Here is a 25,499-nt window from a genome sequence, read left to right on the forward strand (position 1 = left end):
ACCCCGGTTGTGTCCGAAATCCTTCACTCATTCATGGCTCCCTACTCACTATCAAGGGAATTTCCCCATTGTGGGACTAATAAAGGATTGATTATTATTATTATTATTATTATTATTATTATTATTATTATTATTATTAATACCAGAGGAGGACACTGTGATCTCAACCAAAAGGAAGCAAACACTTTCTGAAAACGTGCCAGATCAACACTGGCACGAGATCAAGCCATAATAAATACCAACATGCATTATTTGCGATAAATACATATTGCAAGCTATTTCTTGAGTTGCATCTTAGCACAATGCTCCGAGTGAATTAATGTTCCCCCTGGTAAGTATTGATGCAGCATATAGTTCTAGGGCTTATATTGTGAAAGGTAAAAACATAAGGAGTAAAGCGGGCTGAGCTGCCATTGACAATGTTGGGGAAATAAGCGTACTTTCCCAAAATAATGAAGACAAAATTACTTTGTGGACATTTGTGCTACGATGCACTGCTCCGTTCATATTAAATTTGTTATTTTTGCGAGGCAACTCATGGATTTGCATCAATGACGCTGTTCTGTCTCCTCTCATCCATCTGCCATATTTCCCTCTATGGTGTTCAGTTAGTGACCATAGTTGTCTAATATTTTTCACGATGCATTGTGAGATACTTTCAGTCCACTTACTTGAGTTTGAAAATTGTCATACATTTGGATATCACTAAAAATCGGTCCGCTATAAACAGAGTGAGTGATTTCGGAAATAGAATTGGGATGCAACAAAAATGCTGAGGGTGGAATAGATCGTATTGACCCGATTTCTGGAGGAGTCATCTTCGTCATGAAAATACAAAAGGTTTTTATTATTGGAGTTATCCATGCGGTGTAAATGTATTTAATTCTAATCTTTACCGCACAAATGCCTTAATACAAGGATAATTCACGTGGCTGAAGGAGGACAAACAGAAGCGGCTATCTTTACCTTGTGTAAAATCAGTGTTTTTATACAAATATGAAAAACGAGAGAGAAGAAGAAACATAGGATGAATAGAACAAGTTAAATCAGAACAATAAACAAAAAAAAGAACTAGCATGTTAGCCTTGCTCCAGACTGTATATAGATATAGAAACAATCATATTCTGGATAGAACAAAGTGATATAATTGCAGGTACAATGTGTGTGTGTGTGCTTATTGAGAAACCTACAATTAGTGCTGTCACACTTTAAACTGGCAGTTGGCAATTACCAAATAAAGTATAGCAATGCCGCCTCAACGCTTTTGTTAAAAAATGGCTGATGCTGCCTCCCAGATTCTAGAAAAAAACAATACTAATTTGAACAGAACAAAAAGATTAGAAATAATACATAATGGCTATATGACTGCATGACAGGAAATATCACGATGGTCAGAAAGCATTGTACCTGAAATAAACAAAAATAGAAAACATTGTAGAAAGATAAAACAAACTACTTTCACAAGGCTGGATCTGGACAGCCCATTACATGCCCAACCGCAAATTTAGGAAATATCTGCAATTGGTACAACAGTACGTTATAAGCCTTGAACTAAGACTATTAGAAAATATATTAAGTATCCAAGAAGCAGGGACACGACCCATATTGTTCTTATCTGCTCTTCCTATCCACTGTCCTATCCACTTTTTGTTTAACCTTTAAAGACATTTAGTAATCCTTATTTCTTGTTAATGTTTTCGTAGATGGTATAGGCGAATAGCATTGGAGTGACTTCCATAAAATTACATATTTTATTTTGGAGCACATTGGGTGCTTAGGCTCCGAAAGTGATCTTAGCTCTTGGTCATGCACCTCTGAATTTTTGTAACTTGGCGCATTCGCCATCACGTGACTGTCACAAATACTTCACTGATAAAATAACGTTTTACATGTCTAGGGATAATAAAAAGAAGGACAATTCCCTTTTAGATGCTTTAGAAACAGGAGGTGTTTAAAATTTTCATTTGAGAATATATTTTGCAGCCAAATCAAAATGTTTTATAGGATATTCAACCTTTGTTGCTTTAAAATGTATAATTCTTGACTTTTTCTTTAAAGGGCTTGTACAAAGGCAACGAAGTAGTCCAATTGCGAGTTTAAACAAAGCTTTAATGTCTTTAGTCATATGACTCGTTTGTCAATGGCTAGTAGTGTGCGTCGTTAGTCAGTGAATTTAACGTCAACCCCGCTCTTTTCTTTAATCTGAGTAATTTTGTTGCCTAAACCTAACTTCCTGTGAAGACAGAAGTTGATTTTGAAAAGACACAATCAATGTAACCAGCCTGTATTGACACACCATCCATGACACGTCCAAAACAGATGCTAGAGGGACACGAAGAGCACCATAGTTTGAAGCTTAGGAGCACTGACTAAGCTGCAGTATTTGACGCATTGGGCTGAGAACGAGTTGGTATGGTAACCCTAGTTTTATTAGTACAGGTGGAGCCCTCCAACCTTATTCGCTAATAAATTCTCCATGTTTAAGACGTTGATCAGATTGAGCATTGTATACGTATGGTAAGTGTCATGGCACTCCTTCGCTTTGGCTGTGTTCTTAGAACTAAGGTTACAAAACATAACCTTCACTATGAAGCGTTTTAAACCTACTCGTTTTCCCACAGCCAGGTTATGATGACATACCTGGTAAACAAACAAGGTAGGAATTGTTTGGATTTTCACTATTGAAGACCAAAGAAAAACACTATAATCGCCTCCTGTGGTAAAGTGTAAGTGAGTTTGCCACTGCTGTCTAATAAATGCCTTGCACTGTAGGCTCCACTATAACGCACACAATATAATCACTACACAGGCACGATGCACCTGCTTGGAGGAAATACCCCCTCTGCATTCGAGTTATGTTTGAATCATATGGCAACATTTATAAATCTGCAGACTCAGCCTCTACTGAAAAGGCCAAGGTAAAAAAAAAGTTTTTTTTGCATTTTAGCCAAGTCCCGATATTGTCATTATTCACACCTTATCCTAATTATATGTAATATTTTCTTTAAATCTGTTTATGGCTTTAAGGGCTTAAGGGAATGATTCATGATTTTGTTTAAAGGCCAAAAAAATTAATAGGTATGACTCATTATAGTTCAAAAGGTTACTGCAGTTTTTCTTAAATGTGTTAACATATATTAGGCTTTTGGATTTATTTCAATTTTGTTTATTGCCTATAAATTATGGTTAATAAAAGATTTTAGAAACACAAAACCCCTTGCTCCAGCCTAGAAGTCACTTAACGTTCTTCAACCAAACCAAATGGCCAAGAAAGCTGATGTGATAAGCCAAAGTGTTAAAATAAAAATTCAAATGAAAGAATTTAAGTTTATAAGAAGGGTGCTATTCAGACGGTGAATAACGGAGAAGCAAAGTTTTCCTCCCATGGCAAGCCGAATCATTGCAAGTAAAACAGCATAAAGAAATGCAAACTCCATGTATAAGCGCTCATAAACTTCCACCACATTGTACTCTGCAAATGTTGTCTTTGTCAGCAACACTCTGCACCTCCCTCTTCCTTCTCGCTCTCTAGACTGCCCCAAAATAAACAAGGAAAAAACAACAACAAAGCTGTGCGGAAACTCACCTCACCGATTGTAACAAAGTGTCCTCCACCGCAGAGAGCAGAATGAGAAACAACGGCAGCGACATAGACTGCACCGAAACCCCAGTGTGCATGTTTAAATCCCAGAGAAACCTGAAGCAAAGTAGCTCGAAGGAATTTTCCCAATCTTTCTTGCCTTAAACGGAGAGGACAGGAAGAGAGAGTGAGAGAGAGGAAAAGAGAAGGAGAGAAAGAGCAGCAGGCTGGCCTTGAACTGGCTCAATCCCTTCAGAGGCCAACAGTTCTCTCCATACAAGTGCCTTTGATTAGTCTTGACTCTCAGACACAGGCCTGGGCAGGAGCCGGAGCAGGGGGGAAACTGCCAAAATAAAAAGTTAAGTCACCAGTTTGAGATGTAATTAGAAGCAGACTGTTTTTTGGGGGGGGGGTTTATGTTTTGTTTCACTTTTTTCCCCCCTTCCTTTTCCAGATGATCTCTCTATGGTGCTGCACTGTTTTTTCTATCTTTCCTTTTGATGTAAAAGGGCTGTTTCTGTGAGGACATTTCGACATGTCACAATAAGAAAAGCACAGGTGTGGATGATGAACATAACGGAGGCTGAATCTCATTTAGCCGCTCAGGGTTCAGCGTCCTGGTATTGTGCACTGCTGGCTCACTGCCACATAACTTACTGGGACACTTGAATGCAACAGAATCTTTATCAATATATTAAGGACACCTGTGCTTTCCATGATGAGTCAAAATAGAGAATCAAGTGGCCCCTCGAAATAGTAGCATGCATTTTGACCCCTATCGGACAAATTTTTAATTTAAGCAGCGTAGAATGCAAAAATAAAATTTCGGTAAGTCTCAAAACGCTGTCTGACAATCAGAGGCACTCAAGGAACTACAATCCGATCTATACTTATGTTTGAGACTTTTAAAATAGCAGTGGAGTCCGAGGAGTACCTTGCATTTGATCTTACCCATAAACGCCACATTGGAGGGTAAATTCCTAAATTGAGTCGCAAAATCACCCACTATACCGACACCTACAGTCAGGTCCATAAATATTTGGACATTGACACAATTTTCATCATTTTGGCTCTGTACACAACCACAATGGATTTGAAATGACACAATGAAGATGTGCTTTGAGTGCAGACTTTCAGCTTTAATTTGAGGGTATTTACATCCAAATCAGGTGAACACTGTAGCAATTACAACAAATTATATACATGGTCCCCCCTTTTGAAGGGACCAAAAGTAATTGGACAAAGTAACATAATCATAAATCAGATTGTCACTTTTAGTATTTGGTTGCAAATCCTTTGCAGTCAAAGACAGCCTGAAGTCTGGAACCCATAGACTGTGATAGCACTGTGATGCACCGTCCAATGAGTTTTGAAGCATTTGGCTGAATATGAGCAGATAATATTGCCCGAAACACTTCAGAATTCATCCTGCTGCTTTTGTCAGCAGTCACATCATCAATAAATACGAGGGAACCAGTTCCATTGGCAGCCATACATGCCCACGCCATAACACTACCACCACCATGCTTCACTGATGAGGTGGTATGCTTTGGATCATGAGCAGTTCCTTCCCTTCTCCATACTCTTCTCTGTCCATCATTCTGGTACAAGTTGATCTTTGCCTCATCTGTCCATAGGATGTTGTTCCAGAACTGTACAGGCTTTTTTAGATGTTTTGTTGGCAAACTCTAATCTGGTCTTCCTGTTTTTGAGGCTCACCAATGGTTTACATCTTGTGGTGAACCCTCTGTATTTACTCTGGTGAAGTCTTCTCTTGATTGTTGACCTTGACACAGACACACCTACCTCCTGGAGAGTGTTCTTGATATGGCCAACTGTTGTGAAGGGGTTTTTCTTCACCTGGTAAAGAATTCTTTGGTCATCAACCACAGTTGTTTTCCTTGGTCTTCCTGGTCTTTTGGTGTTGCTGAGCTCACCAGTGCTTTCTTTCTTTTAAAGAATGTACCATACAGTTGATTTGGCCACACCTAATGTTTTTGCTATCTCTCTGATGGGTTTGTTTTGATTCTTCAGCCTAATGATGGCTTGCTTCACTGATAGCGACAGCTTATTGGACTTCATATTGAGAATTGACAGCAACAGATTCCAAATGCAAATCCCACACTTGAAATTAACTCTAGACCTTTTATCTGCTCCTTGTTAATTAAATAATGAGGGAATAACACACACCTGGCCATGGAACAGCTGATCAGCCAATTGTCCAATTACTTTTGGTCCCCTCAAAACGGAGGGACCACATATAAAATGTAAATACCCTCAAATTGAAGCTGAAAGTCTGCACTCAAAGCACATCTTGTTTCATTTCATTTCAAATCCATTGTGGTTGTGTACAGAGCCAGAATGATGAAAATTGTGTCAATGTCCAAATATTTATGGACCTGACTGTACCTACTGGTATGGTGCATCGTAAACTACTGGGCAATAACACTTTTAACACATCATTTAAATGAGAGAAAAAAAACAGATCAAAATGCCATCATGCGATGTGATCGCACCAGCTGCAACGCCCATTTTTTCCAACTCGGCTTTCATTTGGATCTAGGCTGTGTCACACCTGAGACAGACAGAATGAGAGACAGACAGGCAGACAGACAGTCAGACAGACAGATAACACCTGGTAAAGTACTCAAAACCACTTCTGTGGTAGTTCCCAGTTCTCCAGGTCCACATTTTATGACTCACACACACTCACAAGGTGGAAACAATACCAGCCACACGCTGTCATAACTGGTAAAAACAGCATGTCACCTCGTACGACCACAGTAGTTGGATTAATATGATTTTTTAACCAACCCTCTAATATAATGCTTCCTCCAGAAAACGGTCAGAACACTCTGTACTCTGGCAGTATTTAAACTTCCTGATGAAAGCCCAGGCCAAAGCAAGGAAAAAAAGCCTATGAACAGCTACGTCAGCTACACACAGCAGGCTGAAGTGAAACTTTCATCACCTCTCATCCCACAGGAACTCTACACTACTCTGCGTTGACCTGACAGCGGTACTAAGCTCAATGATTTATGAGGGCTCCAATCAAAGGTATGCATAGAGGAGTTCAGGCTTTGTTTTAGCTGGCAGGGAGGGATCCCTCTCTGTGGATATGCAATAGATGTGGTATACCGAATAATCAGCAGGAATACTATTACAGTACAGGCAATCCAAATGACAAAAATTACACTTAGGATGTAAACATATATTAAGAGAATGCTTTTATTTACGGATGGTTTATGATTTTGAGGGCCAACAGTTAGAAGAGAGTGAAAAAAAAAAATCCACATCAACAAATATCAAGATTCACAAATATATTTCCGATTGCACTATAAATACTTTCTGTTTAAATTAAATTAAACTGCATTTACAAACTGCTTGTGTGAACTTCACTGCGTTTGTTTTTGAGACTGCTCTTACATCGCTCGATTGATACATTTCATTTTTCTTCAACAGGGAATTAACTCTAGCCAATCAGAGAGTCATTTATATATAAATGACAAAATATGAGTTTGTGAATCCCTGTAACTTTATACATTACACTAAATACTTTGAACCATTGTTCATAAATAAAACATTGATAAATGCAGCTTTAAATCAAACTTAACATTGGTCATTAAAATTGAAGCTGACTGTCCTCTCTGAAATTTGAGCAAAGTGCATGATTTTGAGACTATTTTAGGCTATGAGAAAGAAAGAACTGTGTAGATGTGCTGCCCACATCAAAAAAAAATAATGAAAATAAACTCGTTTTCGTAATGCAATACTGTTCTACTGTTGTTGCAATAACAGGAGATGTCAGTCTGCCAATAATATCATCACAGCACTAAAACAATAGGAGGCAAATAAAAGTATTTGGGAGGATGGTTGTGATGCAGCAACTTCGAGGGTACCTTCTGCTGTTACCATGGAGACGGCTGCGCGCCTCCGCTGCATCCGCTGGTTGATGTGATTGGAAACCTGTGCGCGCTCCCGCCCTCTCTCCAACACACACACACACACACACACACGGTCCCAACGCAACCTGAAAACACAGCTGATGTCATGGACAGGACGAGACACGGCAGATAAGGGAAACCCTCCTCTCGTAAGTGACTCGGTATGTGTTTGTCTTAAGCTCGCCGTGTGCTGTGTGTCAGCTGTTGTTGCTGTCGGGATGCTACCGACCTAGCTTGTCGGTTCTCCAGGAAGTGGGGGGGCATTCTCATCCTCCGGACTAGGCCTTTGTACAATATTGTCTTGTATTTGCTCCACTATGACGTGTCATCACGTTAACCTCGTTTAGGACCCACGCTTGACTCAACAAACGTGTACATGGACCGTGGTTAGCTTGTTTTTTTGCCCAAATGTAGCACCTTAGCTCTCATCCGTTTCCATAGTAACCTTGGCTCCGTCGATGTCATCCACTCTCAGCTTTCGATCCCAGGATGGATATGCGTTTCTTTTGATTGACATCCCAGTCGAGCAGTTTGCCGAAAGGGGTTTTGGGGGATTTCACAGTCTCCCATTGGAGGCCATGTAAGGGTCAGCCATTCTGGTGCCTTTTATACATTACATGCCCCAGGTGTAGTTTTTAACAAGATTACCAAAAGATTGATTTTCTTTTCATTTAGAAAGCCTTCATGAAGTTAGCTGACAGCACTGATAGACACCTGGCCACTCTTTAAAATGCAGGAAACAGAATGCTGTTAGACAACATTTTAACATAATGATGTGATGATGATGATGGATATTTGTGGAATAGTATGCCAAAAAGAAGGTCAATTTTGGCAAGCGATCTAGTGGTTTTGTTTCTCATTAATAATCCGAGCAGAGTGTTTGACTTACTACCTCCATATCAATACGTGCTTATGCTCTTGGAGATGCTCTAATTAATATTTTGACATGGGTCAAATCACTAAATGTTATGTGAAAGTGTTATAGTACTAACTTCACAGAGGATTAACACCTGCTCTTCTGTAATATCTTTCAGCTCACTGTTTTCCGTTTGACGTCCCAAACTTCACTGTTTTTGGCTCACATTTTCAGATGCAGCAGGGCCGGTGCTGTGTTGACGTATAACCTTTAAAGTTTCAAACAGTTTCCTGGATACTTAGCGACGTTAGCGTTCATTTGGAGTAGTGTTTCTCTGGTCCCTCGATGAATATAAACACAATATTCAATCTCCTTTGAGCTCTCTCTGGGTCGAGTGGCAACTCTTGAGGGAGGGAACATTTTGCAGCTCACGCACTTTAGTTATAAACGCTCCATGTTCACGAAATAGTTGGCTCACTTTGTCTCTCTTTCTATGGGCTCAGATCAGTCTCAATATCATTGAATGCACACGGAGGGATGTATTTTGTGATTTATAAATAAGACTCTCAACACAAAAATATTTTTTAATGCACAGAAAAAAAATCCACATAAACAAATTTTTCGAAAATATATTTCCGATTGCACTATAAATACTTTCTGTTTAAATTAAATTAAACTGCATTTACAAACTGCTTGTGTGAACTTCACTGCGTTTGTTTTTGAGACTGCTCTTACGTCGCTCGATTGATACATTTCATTTTTCTTCAACAGGGAATTAACTCTAGCCAATCAGAGAGTAATTTATATATAAATGACAAAATATGAGTTTGTGAATCCCTGTAACTTTATACATTACACTAAATACTTTGAACCATTGTTCATAAATAAAACATTGATACATGCAGCTTTAAATCAAACTTAACATTGGTCATTAAAATTGAAGCTGACTGTCCTCTCTTAAATTTGAGCAAAGTGCATGATTTTGAGACTATTTTAGGCTATGAGAAAGAAAGAACTGTGTAGATGTGCTGCCCACATCAACCACTATCTTTTCTTAGACGACACTGCCTGAGTGCACTCCTCAAGAGCAAAACTTCAGCGAAGAAAGTTCGCAGACTCAAACAAATACTCTCACAGTTACAATTAATCTGCCCAGTGATCGCATCCTGCCCGTGAGGAACATGTCCTCTCTCCAAATGGGAAAGTAATTGCAGACTTTGCCACCTATACTCCCACATAATAGCACTTAGACCCTGTAATTTAGTTTTCACTCTTCTTCACGTCTCCATCTGCATATGTTAAGTGTAGCAATTACACTGGGAAATTGCCTCTAACTACATGGGGTTCATACGGTTTCTTTTCTTGGTAGGAGCATAAAGGAAACATGGGCTGATACAGTCACTATGTTCTACCTGCATTCCAAAGTGTATTTGTTCTCATGCCTAGGTTTTACCCTTTTTAAAGGATTATATTCAGGTTTTGTCACTTCAAAAAAAACTTTTCAGATGAGTTTCAGTCAGTTCAGGACAGGTTCAAAAGGCTCATGATGCAGTAACAGATTTCACCTGGGCTTTAGGAAATTGATGCCTGTTCCCTTTCTGTTCCTTTTTCTGAATCTTTTTTGTGTGTATGTTGATAACATCTACGAATTGAATCTATCGTGTTGATGTGATGTACTTTATCTATCCTAACGTATTCCCTTTCATTTCAGTTCAGTGTTTTTCTTGAAGAATTGCTTTGCTCAAATGTCAAAACATGCAATTTCTCACGTTCCTATCGAGCCATGCAGATAGTTTCAGATGCGTTTGTTGAGGTATCTGTCTCTGAGATTTCAGCCTCTATTCCAGTATAATAAAGAGGGGTCAGGAAAAAGATTATGAAACTATGTTTCCACAAAACCACCTAGATATTGCAGTTTAATATGAAAATAAATATTTGACTGATGCTGTCTGCCTTGTGCACAATGAATGCACTGCAAGACAGAAATGCAACATTCTGTCAAGCTGAACAAGGAATAATTAAATAACAACCATAACGACGTGAGAGAACTCTGCCGTTTTGTTCCTTCATATAAACACGTTTCAGCTCTGTGCTGGAGATCAGACTGAATAACTCATAACAGGGCGTCACAGTGCTGCATCACAGGATGCCAGTTAGGACATCATTCATGTGATTTGTTGAAAAATCACACAAAATACTAGTTTAACAGTGATCATTTGTGAACAATTTCTTTGTGAAAATAGCAGGTTTCTGAGAAACAAAAGCCCACCAACTGCATTAATGTTACAGCATGCATCTTGAGCTTTTGTATAACTCGAACTTGTTGTTCTTAAGGTCACTGAAAACTGGGAAATTAAGTTTAGCATGAATTAATGTTACATTTGCCTATGTGTGTTTACACAATCAGTTTACTTTTTTTAAATATGAGAACTCCATAATCTTGTACACTCTGCTTTCATATCATAATTTGCCACACCGCCTGCAATTAGAACCCCTATGTGCTCAGTGGAGAATCAATTTTGAAGCGGGGATTTTTCTGAATCAAGAATCAATTATGAATTGAGTCGTGAAATGCTGAAAGATTCACACCCCTTATAATGAAGGTGAATTAAAATGAGATTGGGTCTCTGGTACTCTGGGTATGAAACCTTTTATACAGTTTTCATTGACATTACTCTGTTCCTACGAAAACTTATCCAGAGTAAAAATATCTTTTGTTTCTAGAAAGAGATGTTTTAAAATTGTGCTGGGAGCCCCACAGATATTTTCTAGAGGGTGGCGCCAGAGATGCCAGATATAGATATCTCAAAAATAATCAAAACTATTAGCATGGCTCCATAGAGATAAGACGTTTTTATGTAAGTTGGGTGGACCGAATGAACTGCATAGCTGTGTGTTGCTGAAGCTGCACCTCGCAGCACTTGTGAATATGCTCTCTCACCCCTCTTTACTGCTCTTATGACTGCTACCATTCACTGACTGCTGCCCCAGGACCTGCAGGCCTTTAGGACATTCTCCTTTTTGCATCTCTAGTCTGTGTCTCTGGTTGGTTTCTCCACCCCTCTGTTGGCCTGGGGATGAACGCACCAATGAGGAGCCTCACAGTGAGTCCCCCCCCCTGGTCCTCCTCCACCCCCATCTCTCTTCTATCCACCACAACACCTCAGTCACTCACTCACTCACTGAGTGTGTCGCATATATGCCTTGATGTCAGACGTGGTGGGCATTCCTGTCTCCTCTGAGCGTACTGTAGATGTGGGTAGTGTACTGTACACCATATGAGCCATGATGTTGACTAACTGTTGTGTGTTATTTACAGGGTATGCCTGATCGCATGTTATGTGCAGTGCTGGAGCAATTTCAGCTTTACTTTTCCCTTTGGTATGTGCGCTTTGTCTCCATTCAGAGTCATTTCTTCTTGTGTTCTTATGTTGAAACGGCCTGTACACGTTTTCCTTTTTCTGCATACACACATGCACACAGACACACACACAAACATGGTATGAACAGGTAAAAAACACACAAAAAAAAAAAAAACTGGACTGGCACAGCTTAATCTACTGGGCTCAATGCATGGTAAGTGACTGGAGCTGTTCCAGTGTGAATACACTCGTCCTGTGTTCCATGTGTGCTACGTTGTGTATCACGGTGACCATTCAACAACGCAACACATGTTTGGTTTTAAAGTACACGACTCTGTTCTGGCAATTCAAGTCAGGGTGGTTTTTATTGCTGAATATACATCGCAGTAGTTACATCCACTATTGTGGTACCACTATTGATACGCAGCTCATTCAATACGTTATTAATATATTTAAGTAATGGTTAACCCACAGTGGACTTTGTCCAGTGAGCCGTTTTTTTAACCCTCTGATCCCCAAAACCCACCGGCGGGTTTGAAAAGCATGCTCTCTTTAAACAATCTGCAAAATCCCCGTTAATCATAGCAAGAAGCTGTGAAAACAGACATGAACGTGGCATCCTTTAACCTTCCGACGATCCTTAAACACATCATGTGTGACGAACGCCTCAGTCGGTAAAAGCAAACAAATCAAAGCTTAATATGTGATATTTCATCAAAAACTGTTTATTCAACACGTCTAATCTAACATTTTACTCTAAGTGAACCGTTTACACTAAACAGATCCTGTGAAAACACAAAATTCATTCCTCCTCAGTGCAACCGGGAAGCCATGGTTGACTCAGCTGAGACCAACAGTCACGTGAAAAAAACTATAAACTTTGGCTGAACTGCAGGCTGCTGAACACAGAGCAAAAGAGGACAGGAGAGGTTTAAAGCAGGGGTTGTAAATATGTATAGTTCAATATGTAAAGCATGCAGAGCCTCAATTTTTGTTTTTCAACATTGCTAACACTTGTGGGCACTTGGAAAACGTTGATTATATAGATTCCATTGTTTCTGATTTTTGTAAAGTAAAGGATCCTTTATGGCATTAATACTGTTCTACGTTTAACTTGGCTCTACTTCCAGCCATTTGACAGGAAACCGAACTTGCTCGGGGTTCAGAGGGTTAAGAAGTGCACTAGTAATTTTTTAAAAGTCAGTTACAGTTAATGTGGCCATATATGACAGGACAAGTGCCTCTTTGCTGCGTTAAGTACACTAAAAACTTATTTATTTAGATTTATGTTCCACATAATTGCAGTTCCAAAAAGTGGTACAGCCACTGCCCAGACTTGGATGCAGCCAGAGTGTTTCTCCTGTTATGTGTTGAGCTTTGTTCACCGCCTGGTCTCCTGGCCTCCCTCTCTCTGTCAGATCCACTCTCTGTATAGCACGGCGAGCCCCAGCATGCTGAAGAGGAAACAGAGCTCACGGGTCGAGGCCCAGCCCATGACCGACTTTGGGCCGGACGAGACCCTCGCAGACAGCGCCGACATCTTCTGGATCAACAAACCAGTGAGTTTACCACAAAAACTATCTCTTTCCCCTTCAAGCCACACGTTGTCTTTATTTTTAAGTCATGCTTGCAAAGTTATCCAAATAGCTGGACAGCTTAAAATTTGACAAAAAACATGATTTTTTTTTCTCTCGTCCTCCTCCCACAGTGGGTGCACTCCCTGCTGCGGGCCTGTGCCATCATCAGTGTCATCTCCGTGTGCATGAATACCCCCAAGACATTCGAGCATTACCCTCCGTTGCAGTACGTGACCTTCACCCTGGACACGCTGCTCATGTTCCTCTACACCGCCGAGATGATCGCCAAGATGCACATCAGAGGGATCATAAAGGTAGCTGCAGAAGGAGTCGCATAGCCACGAGCTACACGTTACCAAAATCAAGTTAACCAGATTACATTTATTTTTTTTCTATAAAATGCCAACAAAGGAAACAGGAAATACAGGGAACTAAAGAGGAAAAAAATGCAGTTTCATTGTGACTTGGAAGCAACGCTGTGACACCTAAAGTCTTTCTAAGCCATTGGAGGAATTTCAGCACTTATTTGTTTATTGTTTTCCATCTGTCCTGACATCTTTTTTATTATTTAGATAAAACTTCATTGAAAGTTTATGGAGTATTGAACTGATTAGCGTATCTTTTCATGCCAAAATGGAATCGTTTATGTGCATATTAGCAGAACACAGTGGATCCCTAGTCTTCCGTTAGCGGTTCAGTCAAAAAACATGGGATCACTGAAGTAGACCTTTTCAGTTTTAACATAACTGCTTCCCAAGATTCTGCAAAATGTAACTGGAATTAGGTAACAGCACCTTAATAAACAGACACCTGACAGAGCGCATGTTGGTCCGTCAGCTCTTTGTGTTACATCACATTTCAGTCACGTTTTAGACATGCAGGTTGTATAGAGCTATAGGTTCAGATGCTTCAACTCAACAATCGGAGGTAGACAGATAATGTTCTTTAGTAACATCCAGGAACGGACAGCTGGTAGATGAAAAGGCTCATAATTACTGCCATAAAAAGTGTGGACAGCTTAATTGGCAAATCAAGGATAACAAGCAGGGAGGCACAGGAGGACACCAGTGCTGGAAAAACAGCATGAACACTGGAACATTTTGTCTTCATCTTCTTTCTCTAAACATTTATTTTAGTTCTTAAAGAGAGATAAAACTCATCTGTCATGTCAAGAAATATTTGTAGATTTTTAAAAGTAATTTGTAATTTAAAGTAAGAGAGCATATACGTATATATATTTTAAACATCGGAAGTCTTATTTTGTAGATGCCTGCAAAACCGCCCCTAAAAAAAACAAGTGAACCTCACAGCATGGTACAGTAATTGCATGCTTTTGTTCTTGTCAGTGTGTAATCAAACATGGTCTTATCTGTGGAATGTGTCAGCACACACCCTCCTATTTGCAGCCTTTCTTCCTGTGGAAGACTGACCCCCTAAGAGCTCCTCTCTCTCTCTAAGTGGTAATTAAGTATGCCCATTTTTGCCCCATGACATTTCAGTTTGTTCACACTTCAGGGGCCTGATCATTTTATTGTCTGTTCATGTTGAAAACAAAGGCTTTTTAAAAAATTGCGTTTAGACTGTCAAAACAAGAACATTCATTTTGGATTCTACTGTTGTTTTCTTAAGATTTTTCTATGACATTACTTTTTTTTTTACACGAAAAGTTTGTCAGATTTTTTAGAAGGTGACAAGTGGCACTTGATATAGGAACCAATTTCAGAACCAAAAATCCAAGCAGTATTAAATCCTTCAAACATCACAGGAAATCTTGTAATTGTGAGAATGCATTACCTTTTTGTGAAATCTGTGGCCTTGGATAATGATGATAAATACAATATCCATTCATATTTGTTGCTCCTGGTCTTCTCTTCCTGATCCTCTCTTGTTCTTTAGCCTCGTGTTGATGCCTCTGTTTCTCTCTGCACAGGGGGACAACTCCTATGTGAAGGATCGCTGGTGTATGTTTGATGGATTCATGGTGTTCTTCATCTGGGTGTCCCTGGTGCTCCAGGTATATTGCAACTTTTACAAATACAAGTTTTTTTTGCAATTATGTTGCCTTTTTTTTTTCACCCCTGCAAGTGCTTGGACAGTGTTGTAGTTGCAGTGTTTCTTAACGATCCATTCCTCTTTGTGTCAGGTGTTTGAAATAGCAGACCTGGTGGATCAGATGTCTCCGTGGGGAATGCTGAGGATCCCCCGAGCGCTCATTATGATCCGGGCCTTCCGGATCTACTTCCGCTTCGAGCTCCCTCGCTCCCGCATCACCAACATACTGAAGTAGGAACACCGTCATGAGCATTTCTCCTCACTACGGCCTTCACGATTAATGAATGGTCGCACACGTTTAAACAAAATACGCCTCTCTTTGCTCCTGTTTGCAGGCGATCCGGGGAACAGATCTGGAGTGTCTCCATCTTCCTGCTGTTTTTTCTCCTGCTCTACGGAATCCTGGGCGTTCAAATGTTCGGAACGTTCAACCATCACTGCGTCACTAATGACACGCAGAAAGGGTGAGAACGAAGTCTAACTTGGGATGTCTTTCTGTTGTTCGTTGAAACTCTTTATTACTTGTTTTAGGTGCTAAACTGTCGTCCTTTAATGAGCACCTTTAAATACCTTGATGGAGGCTTTCATTCCCGGCTTTAACGGACATGAGGCGTTTTATTGTTTTTACTGAAAACTGTTTACTGAAGCATAATGTTTAATGAAGTCGTTTTAAGAAGCTAGAAGATACATACTCTACAGCGAGTGTGTTTTTCTTATTCCAGTTTATGGAGGAGGGCCAACACTAAGTGCAAACACATCCAAGAAAAACACCATTGGTACAGACATACCTGAGCCTGAATGCATCCTGCCAGATATTTAATCCGTGCGTTGTACGGGCTTTAAAAGCTGATCCTGAATAATTCGTCAGTAAGGGTATTTGATTTTAACATTAGCAGCCCATGAATACAGCTGCTGAAAAATAACCAAAATATGTACTGCAGTCCCCCTCATCAGTGTTGATGAGTTCTTCCTGAGGGCTTTGTGCTCGCAAGTTAATATTGCGATTTCTGGTTTGCAGAGGTGGTAGCTTGTTTTACAGTCTGCCTGTGTGAAGCACTGCAGGGGTCTGCACAATCTAGATGCTACATTAAACGACCCGAGGCAACTTTTGCATTTAATGCACTGCACCCAGCAGCCAGATTCCATATTAAAGTTATATTGCAGTGTATTATAAATACTTTCTGGCTGTTCTCTCTCCATTTCTTTGCTTATCGCACATAGAGAGTGTACAGTCATGTGATTATATTGGCTTATCAGTGCCAGCGGCCATGTTAACAATCGCGTTGTTTAACATGCAGCGAATTTCTGTGGAGTGACCAAACCCATATCATGAAGACTCTCTGTACAGGTGTGCTGTTTGTTGCAATTATACTGATTCCAGCCAGAGATGGGATGTAAATCAAAGGTTCTAACAGAGACTGAGCTTTGGCAACTTGGTCCTCTTTAAACTAACCCTGTTATGAGAATGTATATTGCACATCTTTATAATAAAAGACAAGACTTGGATGAGGAACATCTAACGTCAAACCTACTTCAGTGTGGTGCAACAACAGTGTCCTCCTTGCAGAAAAAACGCCTTCACCTGCACATGCCATGGTAGTCCATTAAGTGTGAAAGAGCTGAGTCTCAGATCCTGACTGCATCTGGTCTTTCGTAATTAATTTAGTGTGACCGTCTAAGCAGTAGCCCTACATATGAAATTGTCTCTTTTTAAGTGCAGCAGCACCTTCTTTCCATATGCAATAGCGTTATCAATTATAGTAATTTAGAGGGCACATAGGCAGGAGCTCATTACTAGAATACCTTGTTTACTTTAAACATTTGTGTTCAGCAAAATACTGCAGCGGGAAGCACAACAACTTGTGGGCTGATGGCGACATAAAGTCATGTTCTCTAAGAATAATATGGCGTTTCTTTTGGCAAAAAAATAGGAAAACAAAGTTAAATTATTCGATTGAAATATTAAATTAACTTGAATTTAACTGCCCTACTCTTTAATTGTCTTTTAGAAAATTCTAATTAAAGTGAAATGACCAGAATGGCAATGTGGGTTCCGTAGAAACCCCCTGGGTGTCGGCACCGGGGGAGATGTGGGATTGGGGAGGTGTGACCGTTTGTGCAGATCGATGTGCAAAACAGTGAAGCATTCAAACACATTTGTGAGGGATCTGATTTGAACCATTCGGTTGAGGATGTTGATATGATACAGAGAATAGGAATCCCCGTGGAGACATAAGACGGGGAAAGCAGCCATCATGGTTAAAGCCCCAGGCTGCAAGGAGAGTTATCATTCATTATTATAATTTACAAATTCCTACATTGTCCAGCTTTTATGTATAAAGCTCATTCCTGCTTAACGGCTACACATCTTCCTCCCTTTACACATCTTGTGCGCCCTAGGGACACGGTGTGCATTGACCATCATTAGTAGCAGGAGAGATAGCGTGTGATGTTGTCACATTTATAGCTTGATGCCCCTCTGTAACATTATTCCAAAAGTGGCAATGCATCTTCACATTTAATTTGTTTGATGCTGTGCTTTTTTCCCCTAAATCCCTCACATACATATGCTCCTAATGGGATATTTTAGAAATATGTCCACGAGGACTGATGTGTCTAATCTCTATCTGCCATATGCCCTTGGAACAAAGTCAAAACTCCATAGCTTTTCACACACAAGGGATTTGATTTGAATTGGGCAGGGGGGAACAGCAGGGGAGACATTTTCTGATATGGATGTTAGATGAAAAGGGTTTTGGGATTTGGGAACAAAGCAGGGTCCCTTTTTGTCGATGTCAGGATTTCTGCAATTGACCTCTTCGCTATTTAACTCCATGGAATGAATAACATGCACAGTTTCGTTCAGTGTGCGTTAGATCCACTGAACTGGGCATTTGTTTGTGGTTTGTGTGTTTAGTCCAAAAAAACAAAAGTCTTAATTTTATATTTTGAACAAATTCAGGTAAAAATTAACATTTCAGAGGGAAAGAAATGAAAAAATGTGACATAAAAATAAATTTATTAACGTTACTTTGTGTTCTTATTATATGGACAACTTAGAAACAGTGTATTGTTGGCCTATTCCATGCTCAATTCACTGATTCAGTGGATTATGTGTCAACAAGAGTCGGTTGCTAGCTTGGGTGGGCAGAGCTTGTTGACAGGACCTTACATTTTCCAATTATGCAAAGCATTACAAATTAATTTTGGTTTGATCAAAAACCAACCCTGAATAATCTCTTATCACAAATACGGTTTGTTTTTCATTTGACGCACCAAATTATGAATTATTAATGTTGCGTTATTGTTGAACGTTTGGTCTCTCATCCGAGGCTTCATTTATCTCCTCTTTGTCGCCCCAAAAAAATGTGATTAATTTGATAAGATACAGTGGTATGATTCCGCCCTGGAGTAATAAGCTCTATCGGATTCATCACCGTGCCTCTGATTGCCCTTTGTGATAGCGCAATAAATTATCCCTTCTGATCCTGTAACCCTAATAAACAATTTGGACGAATGTCTGGGCAGCCAATTTGAAGGCATTCATTTTCATTAGCGGAATCAAGCAGCTCCGGGAACAACACCTGTGGCTAAAAGACAGGGAGATGGGGGGGGGGTCAGTAATTATCTGTGTATGTGTGTGTGTGTCTTACGTGTGTTTCTCATGCTTATTTCAAATGAGTAACTGGCCATGCATATTGGACTTTTACCATAAACTCCCTGATTTCATTAAAGAGCACATTATCACCGTTAAATCTTTAAATCATACAGCTCACAATTGATACTTTGACCTTCTCTATTTAAGATTATGATTCCATTTACCACACATTGCATAAATGTTTTTTAATAACAGTTTTGTTGTTTGACCTTTTTGTTCAGTAACGTGACATGGAACAGCTTGGCCATCCCAGACACCCATTGTTCCCCTGATGGGGAGGGCTACCAGTGCCCTCATGGCTTCAAATGCATGGACCTGGAGGAGCTGGGCCTCAGCCGACAGGAGCTGGGCTACAGTGGCTTCAATGAACTAGGTATGAGCTGTACAATTAACATGTTTAATGTGCACCTAACTGTCTGATAAGGACTAAACATCCATTAAGTAATTCACATGAATAAAAGCTTCTGCTTTCACTGTTTTTTCCACATAAAATGTATCGTTTGTTCTGTGGAAGAACGACCAAGTGTGAGAAATAAGAACCGAAGCACCGCACATACTAGCTACGGCGTGAAGCACTGACATTCTGCGTTCTAATCTTTAGATAGCCGCGAAGACGAGGGAGAGCTTCACAGTAAACGGCATCTTGATTCAGACATTATAGACTGGAACATGCCGCATTCAGTGCAATTTACAGCCTAAACGTATTGGTCTATTAACACACTTAATGAATATTAATGGAGGTTTTACTGTGATGCTTAAGTGTCTTTATAGGAATGGTTCTCACCTTGTAAAAGAGTTTATTGAGGATACAGATGTACTATTTTCATTCACATCCATGCAGAGGGAATAACCTGCTAATGTAAATACAGTAAAGCCCCTTTCCCACTGGACAAAAAAAACCAATAACACCCACTAACATCTGGCTTCTGTCATTCCTGGGAAATGTCACAATCAGCTTTCATTCCCGTGACGAATTACTTTGCGGTAGTCACAGGTATTTATTGACTCCAGCTCTGTCAGTGATGGAAACATGACACCCGGATGGACACGCTAATTTTTGCAATGCTGCGAGACGCATGTTGAAGTGAATATATAATATATGTATATTATTAACAGGGATTTGGCCAGTTATATAATTTTTTCCGTACAAAACTTACAATAATTATGCTCTGCTCAAAGCCACCAGACCTCACTGATCATGGAAACACACTTCATTAAAATTTGACCGAAACAAAATAAACCCTGAATTCGTCGAGTTGACGGGAAAAGAAACAAAAGTTATTTGCTCCCCTCAAAGCTATCAGACTCCATTGACAGAAACATTCATTTTAACTTGCCGATCGTTGTTAAAAAACATTTCATTTAAACTCGACAGACACAAAATAAAACTCACTGAATTTACATTAATAAGCTACATCTGACCAAATTTGTTGCTGGCTGTGACAAAGACGTGTGTTAAAGATAATCTCTTCAGATTAATGAGCCTGTGTCTGTCTGAGTTAGAATTCAAAGTCTTGTCATTATGAAGAAGGGAGGATATCAGGTGCTGTGTTTTTCACTGGCCATCAGAACGTACTTTCATTATATAGAAACTCAAGGTATAGTCTTTTTTGAAAGGCTTAATTTGAAGGGAGCCATGATAATTGGCGTGAAGCTCCCCGACATCACCGCGTAAAGCAAAAGACCTACACTGACACCTGTTTCAATAACAATCTCTGCATTTCCTCTGACTGTACACCTCTCTGCCTCCTCTGTCTGTCTTTGTTTTAGGCACAAGCATCTTTACCGTGTATGAGGCGGCATCGCAGGAGGGTTGGGTGTTCCTCATGTACAGAGCCATCGACAGTTTCCCTCGCTGGCGCTCCTACTTCTACTTCATAACTCTCATTTTCTTCTTGGCATGGCTTGTCAAGGTTAGAGCCAGTCTCTCTTTTTCTCTCTCGCTCTTCTGCACTTTTCATAATGCTTTCGACTCCCGTGGCGTGGCAGCAGGGGAGAGCTGAACACCAAAAGGTTTCGGTTAATTGACATAACCTAATCTTTCACCTGCAGACCCAACCATTTCCCCTTGTTAGTAGAATGTCCTTTGGCTAATGAGAGAAGGAATATACTGTAACAGATATTGAAAGGCCATTTTTAATCGTCACAACGGCCACTTTCTCTCTCACTGTCTCTGTTTCACTCCCTCTTTGTCTTTCCCCTTCACAGAATGTGTTCATCGCAGTCATCATCGAGACATTTGCCGAGATAAGAGTGCAATTCCAGCAGATGTGGGGTTCAAGGAGCAGTACCACCTCCACTGCTACAAATCAGGTACAACTATGACACTCGACTTTATGTGGCTCCCGAATATGACCTGATTCTAAACATTCTTCAACACCGGATATCTTAAAGCCGGTCATCTTGGGACAGAGTGCGAAAAAAATCTGTCCATTCATCAGAGTTCAGCCCATCAAAGTTGCATGAATTCAGAAGAATCAAAGGAATGAGCCAAATCCATTTTGACAGGAATGGCTTTCTTCAGGGTTAAGTGAATGCCAGGTCATCAATAAATGCCTCCACTAAGGTTAGAATTGGCAGCCGAAGTGTGCTGCAGATGTCTGTTTTGGTGCTAGTGGGTAGAGAGTGTCTGCTTTGGTGACTTCAGGGTTGCATCTGTAAATACCGCTGGCTCCATCAGACCATTAATACCAGCTTAGTTTGAAACAGCTGGGATTAAGGAGTTGGCACCTCCATGTCTGATGCCTCTGGTATTCTGCCTGTAAATGGTGGATTGCCCTCGTTTGGTTGGAAGCAGGTTACTTGCATGGGTGAGGTAGTTATCACATGGTTTTATTCTCCAGTAAGGGAAAGATACAAAAAAGCGAAACGTAAAAGACTTACAACAAATTAGTGCATCACCAACAGCACCAAGCCGGGACTGAATTCATGCAATCTAAGATGCAGGTGGCTGAAATTTGTTTATATCACAGGACGTCTGGTGTCACCCTGAGGGCTTTGGTAGGAAGGTTGGACCTCTGGAAAGACCTTGGAGAAGAATCGCATCTCCTTGGCGTTAAAAGGAACCCTTTCAGGTAGTTTGAGGCAACTGATGACACTTACGAGATCCAACCCTCTGGAGGTATTCTGGGCATGTTAAACTGGAAGAAGACCCAGAACATACTAGAGGATATGGCTGTGAAAAAGGACACCTGGGCTACCTGACTAAGCCTTATTTTGCCCAGCCTCATGCAGCCTTATATGATCCAATTTTGTAGCAGTGGCGAATAAGTTACTTCAAAAAGACTTTTGCATTACATTACAGTCATTTAGCAGACGCTTTTATCCAAAGCGACTTACAATCAGTAGCTCAAAGCTTATATTACATATCATTACATATCATTCACCCATTCACACACTGATGACAGGGCTACCATGCAAGGTGCCACCTGCCCATCAGACTCTAACTAACATTCATACAACATCCAGTCCACACCGATGGCACAGCCTTCGGGAGCAACTTGGGGTTAATCGACTGCTGAGGCCGGGTATCGAACCGCCGATCCTCTGAATGGAGAACAACCCAGCTCTCCACTGCGCCACAGCCGACTTTTGCATTAGTTTGTATGCATCATTTTTAAGACCATGAACCGCAATATAGCTGGTTCAATCCGGCTGGAGATCTTTGTTTCATCTCTCTCCCTCATTTCCTGTCATCACTGCACTATTGCTATTTAATAAAGGCACAAAAAGCCACTTTGATACAACAAGATAGCTAAGATTGCGAATGCTAGGCTGTTAATAACTCAACATGGACCACTAAGTGAGTGACAACCCCAGAGTTTATGTAAGCTACTTTGGCCATTACTATGAAAGACATTTGTCTTCAAAGAGATTCATGTTTATCTTGAAGATATGAATGTTAAAAAGCAAATTACTTGTCATGAGATCAGGCCATAGATTGATATACACTAGAGAGAGATAATAAGGAATACTGATAGACTTTATGGCCTGAAAATACATTCAAGGTCATAGGGAAGTGATTTGGGTGAGGGAAAAGCAATGATGATAAAACGGTTTGGCAGTTTTTTAGGAGGTTCGTTCTATATACGCCAGTAGATTTCTCAGCATCACTCAATCCAGACAGCGTTCAGTTATGTTAATGGTTATGAGTTTGAACATTTAGCTGTCTACCAAATCTCCTCTCCAGTATGATCGGGGTCCTGATAAATGCTTATTTCTTTCTTGACGCAACAGGCATTTGATTGCCTCCTCCACGCTTACAGTAGACTACTCTGGGTTGACGAAGAGGGTTGGGAGGTGGGTTTGAAGCAGGGAAAATCAGGAAAAAAAGTGGGAGAAAGTATTTGGTAAAAAGGTTTATTTTATGATTACATTACACACTGTGAAGATGAGGAGGCAGAACATCTCAGATGTTACTTGTTTCAGAGCTGAATTCACAGAAAAGATATAACCCTACATAAGGTGTTGTGTATATATAGCATCAGCTAATTAAAAAGCTAATAAATGCAACAATAGATAATGAATATTGTGGGTAGATGCATGGATCTGTATTTGTATTTAGCAGATATTTTTATTGCAAAGACAAGCTATCGTTGGCTTGTCACTAAAGCACATCTGAGGTTTAAGTTTTGATTTAATTTTAAAAAGAATCCAAATCCCCTTTTAAACATTTGACAATTTATTTTATTATAATGAAGTTGGTCTGACAAGCAGCAAAGTGTTTTCAGTACTGTTATTTATTAAAACCTCTATTCTTGCGATCATGATGGAAAACAGGATGGTGCCTCTGGCTGTTTATACCGACACGACCTTGAAAACAATTAGCCTTTCTTTCCATTATCAGAATTAATTGTAATCACATCGTCATGCCCCAATCTTTATCTTAGAGGGGGGGAAACTAATTAGCTGTGGCGTAACACTTAACTGTCAATCACAGAAGCTGAAACAATATGCTCCCTTCCTCATGCTCCCAAGAGAGGAAGGCTTGTGGCCCTGGTAGACACAACCCACGCCACAATCACCATTCCTTCACTTTGCTATACTCTCTCCAGATTGTTGGGTCTTTTAATAGAGATTAGGATGTATTGTTGATGAAATAACACTGGATTAATCCACTTTGGTTCCACAGGATCAGGTTTTTAGTCATACAAGCTGAACTTGAAGTAACATTACATTAAAGTCTACTTTGGCTTATTTGAAGTTGAATTATATTAAACCTGTTTGGCAACAAGGTTATAGATTGTATTCTCTTTGCCATGGGGAACTAAATCCAAGATGAAAAAAGATGGATTGCGGCAACTGATAAAACATGAAGCCTGTGTGACTGGTTGGCTTAAAACAACAGAGCTTGACAAATGAAGCAGAGTGATTGAAGGATTGAAGCAGCTCTTTGTATTTTTAGAAACTTCAACAACTCTCAAATTTTACTTAGTACTCAGTTTTATTTATGTCATTCTCACCCTTTTTCAATTGAATTTAAAAGGACATTCATGCATAAAAGTTCTGCTTTGTCGCTTCTACCAACCCATTCACCAAGTAGAGCATTGATATTAATTATTCTGTTAACCTATATTATTTGAACTTCAATGGTATTTTTTTTTTTTTATCCCTCCGAGTTGCTGGGGGGTCTGTCGACTGGCTGTCAGATCAGTCAGTCCTCCACTTTGGTGCAGACTTAAATATTCCAACAAATATTAGATGGATTGTCGAGCATTTTGTACAGACATTCATGGTCACCAGAGGATAAATCCTACTACTGACTTGGAATCCCCTGATTTGCCTCTTGCGCTACCAGCAAGTCAATATTTTTACTTTTCCTGTGTATTATCTCAACATCTAGTTGTCGGATTGGCACACAATTTAGTACAGACATTCATGTACCCCAGAGGATAAATCCTAATGACTTGGATAATCCCCTGATTTTTCCTCTAGCCACATCAGCAGGTCAAACATTTTATTTCTTCTCCTGTGAAATATCTCAGCATCTTTTATATGGATTGGCACACAATTTTGGACAGACATTCATTGTCCCCATAGGATGAATCCTAATGACTTGAAGGATCCCCTGACTTTCCCTTTAGTGCCTCACATTCTAAACTAAGATGGTGAAGATGGTAAACATTGTTGTTCAATGTTGCATTGTCATTTTGAGTTAGTGCAAGTGTTAGTGTGCCAACGTTGGCATTCAGCTCATGACATTACTCTCACTGAGCCTCTAGCACAGTGGTGTAGACTGTTCTCATTGTGTTACATGGTTGAGAAGATTAAGACTTTACGGCAAAGTTAGGCAACTAGCTGAAACTCATCTGCCAAGTTAACAGAGTATGAGGTGAATGACATGGCATTTTGGAACCAGTTGTCATGATAGTGCTTATTATTATGATGTCGACTTCATCTTCAAGGAGAATGATAGTCATGAGTGAGCCCGCTGTGACACTGGTTTGTTTTTATTTCTGGTGTCCGATTCC

At 40.0% G+C, this 25,499-nt stretch overlaps 2 protein-coding genes across 2 annotated transcripts in view; one reads left to right on the forward strand and one right to left on the reverse strand.

Moving 5' to 3' along the window:
* itgbl1 (integrin, beta-like 1) overlaps positions 1-3,678 on the reverse strand; it is a 45,742-nt gene extending 42,064 nt beyond the window's left edge. The window contains exon 1 of the mRNA XM_054615120.1: positions 3,587-3,678. Coding sequence (XP_054471095.1) covers positions 3,587-3,678 — 92 coding nt within the window. The remainder of the gene's footprint in view (positions 1-3,586) is intronic.
* Positions 3,679-11,719: 8,041 nt separating this feature from the next.
* Positions 11,720-25,499, forward strand: part of nalcn (sodium leak channel, non-selective) — a 69,716-nt gene continuing 55,936 nt past the window's right edge. Inside the window, exons 1-9 of the mRNA XM_054615102.1 lie at positions 11,720-11,761; positions 13,161-13,301; positions 13,451-13,633; positions 15,250-15,333; positions 15,463-15,602; positions 15,707-15,835; positions 19,251-19,402; positions 20,800-20,942; positions 21,238-21,342. Of these exons, the coding sequence (XP_054471077.1) occupies positions 11,720-11,761; positions 13,161-13,301; positions 13,451-13,633; positions 15,250-15,333; positions 15,463-15,602; positions 15,707-15,835; positions 19,251-19,402; positions 20,800-20,942; positions 21,238-21,342 (1,119 nt within the window). The remainder of the gene's footprint in view (positions 11,762-13,160; positions 13,302-13,450; positions 13,634-15,249; positions 15,334-15,462; positions 15,603-15,706; positions 15,836-19,250; positions 19,403-20,799; positions 20,943-21,237; positions 21,343-25,499) is intronic.

The sequence above is a fragment of the Anoplopoma fimbria genome, chromosome 16 (genome assembly GCF_027596085.1).
Source record: "Anoplopoma fimbria isolate UVic2021 breed Golden Eagle Sablefish chromosome 16, Afim_UVic_2022, whole genome shotgun sequence".
Classification (NCBI taxonomy): Eukaryota; Metazoa; Chordata; class Actinopteri; order Perciformes; family Anoplopomatidae; genus Anoplopoma; species Anoplopoma fimbria.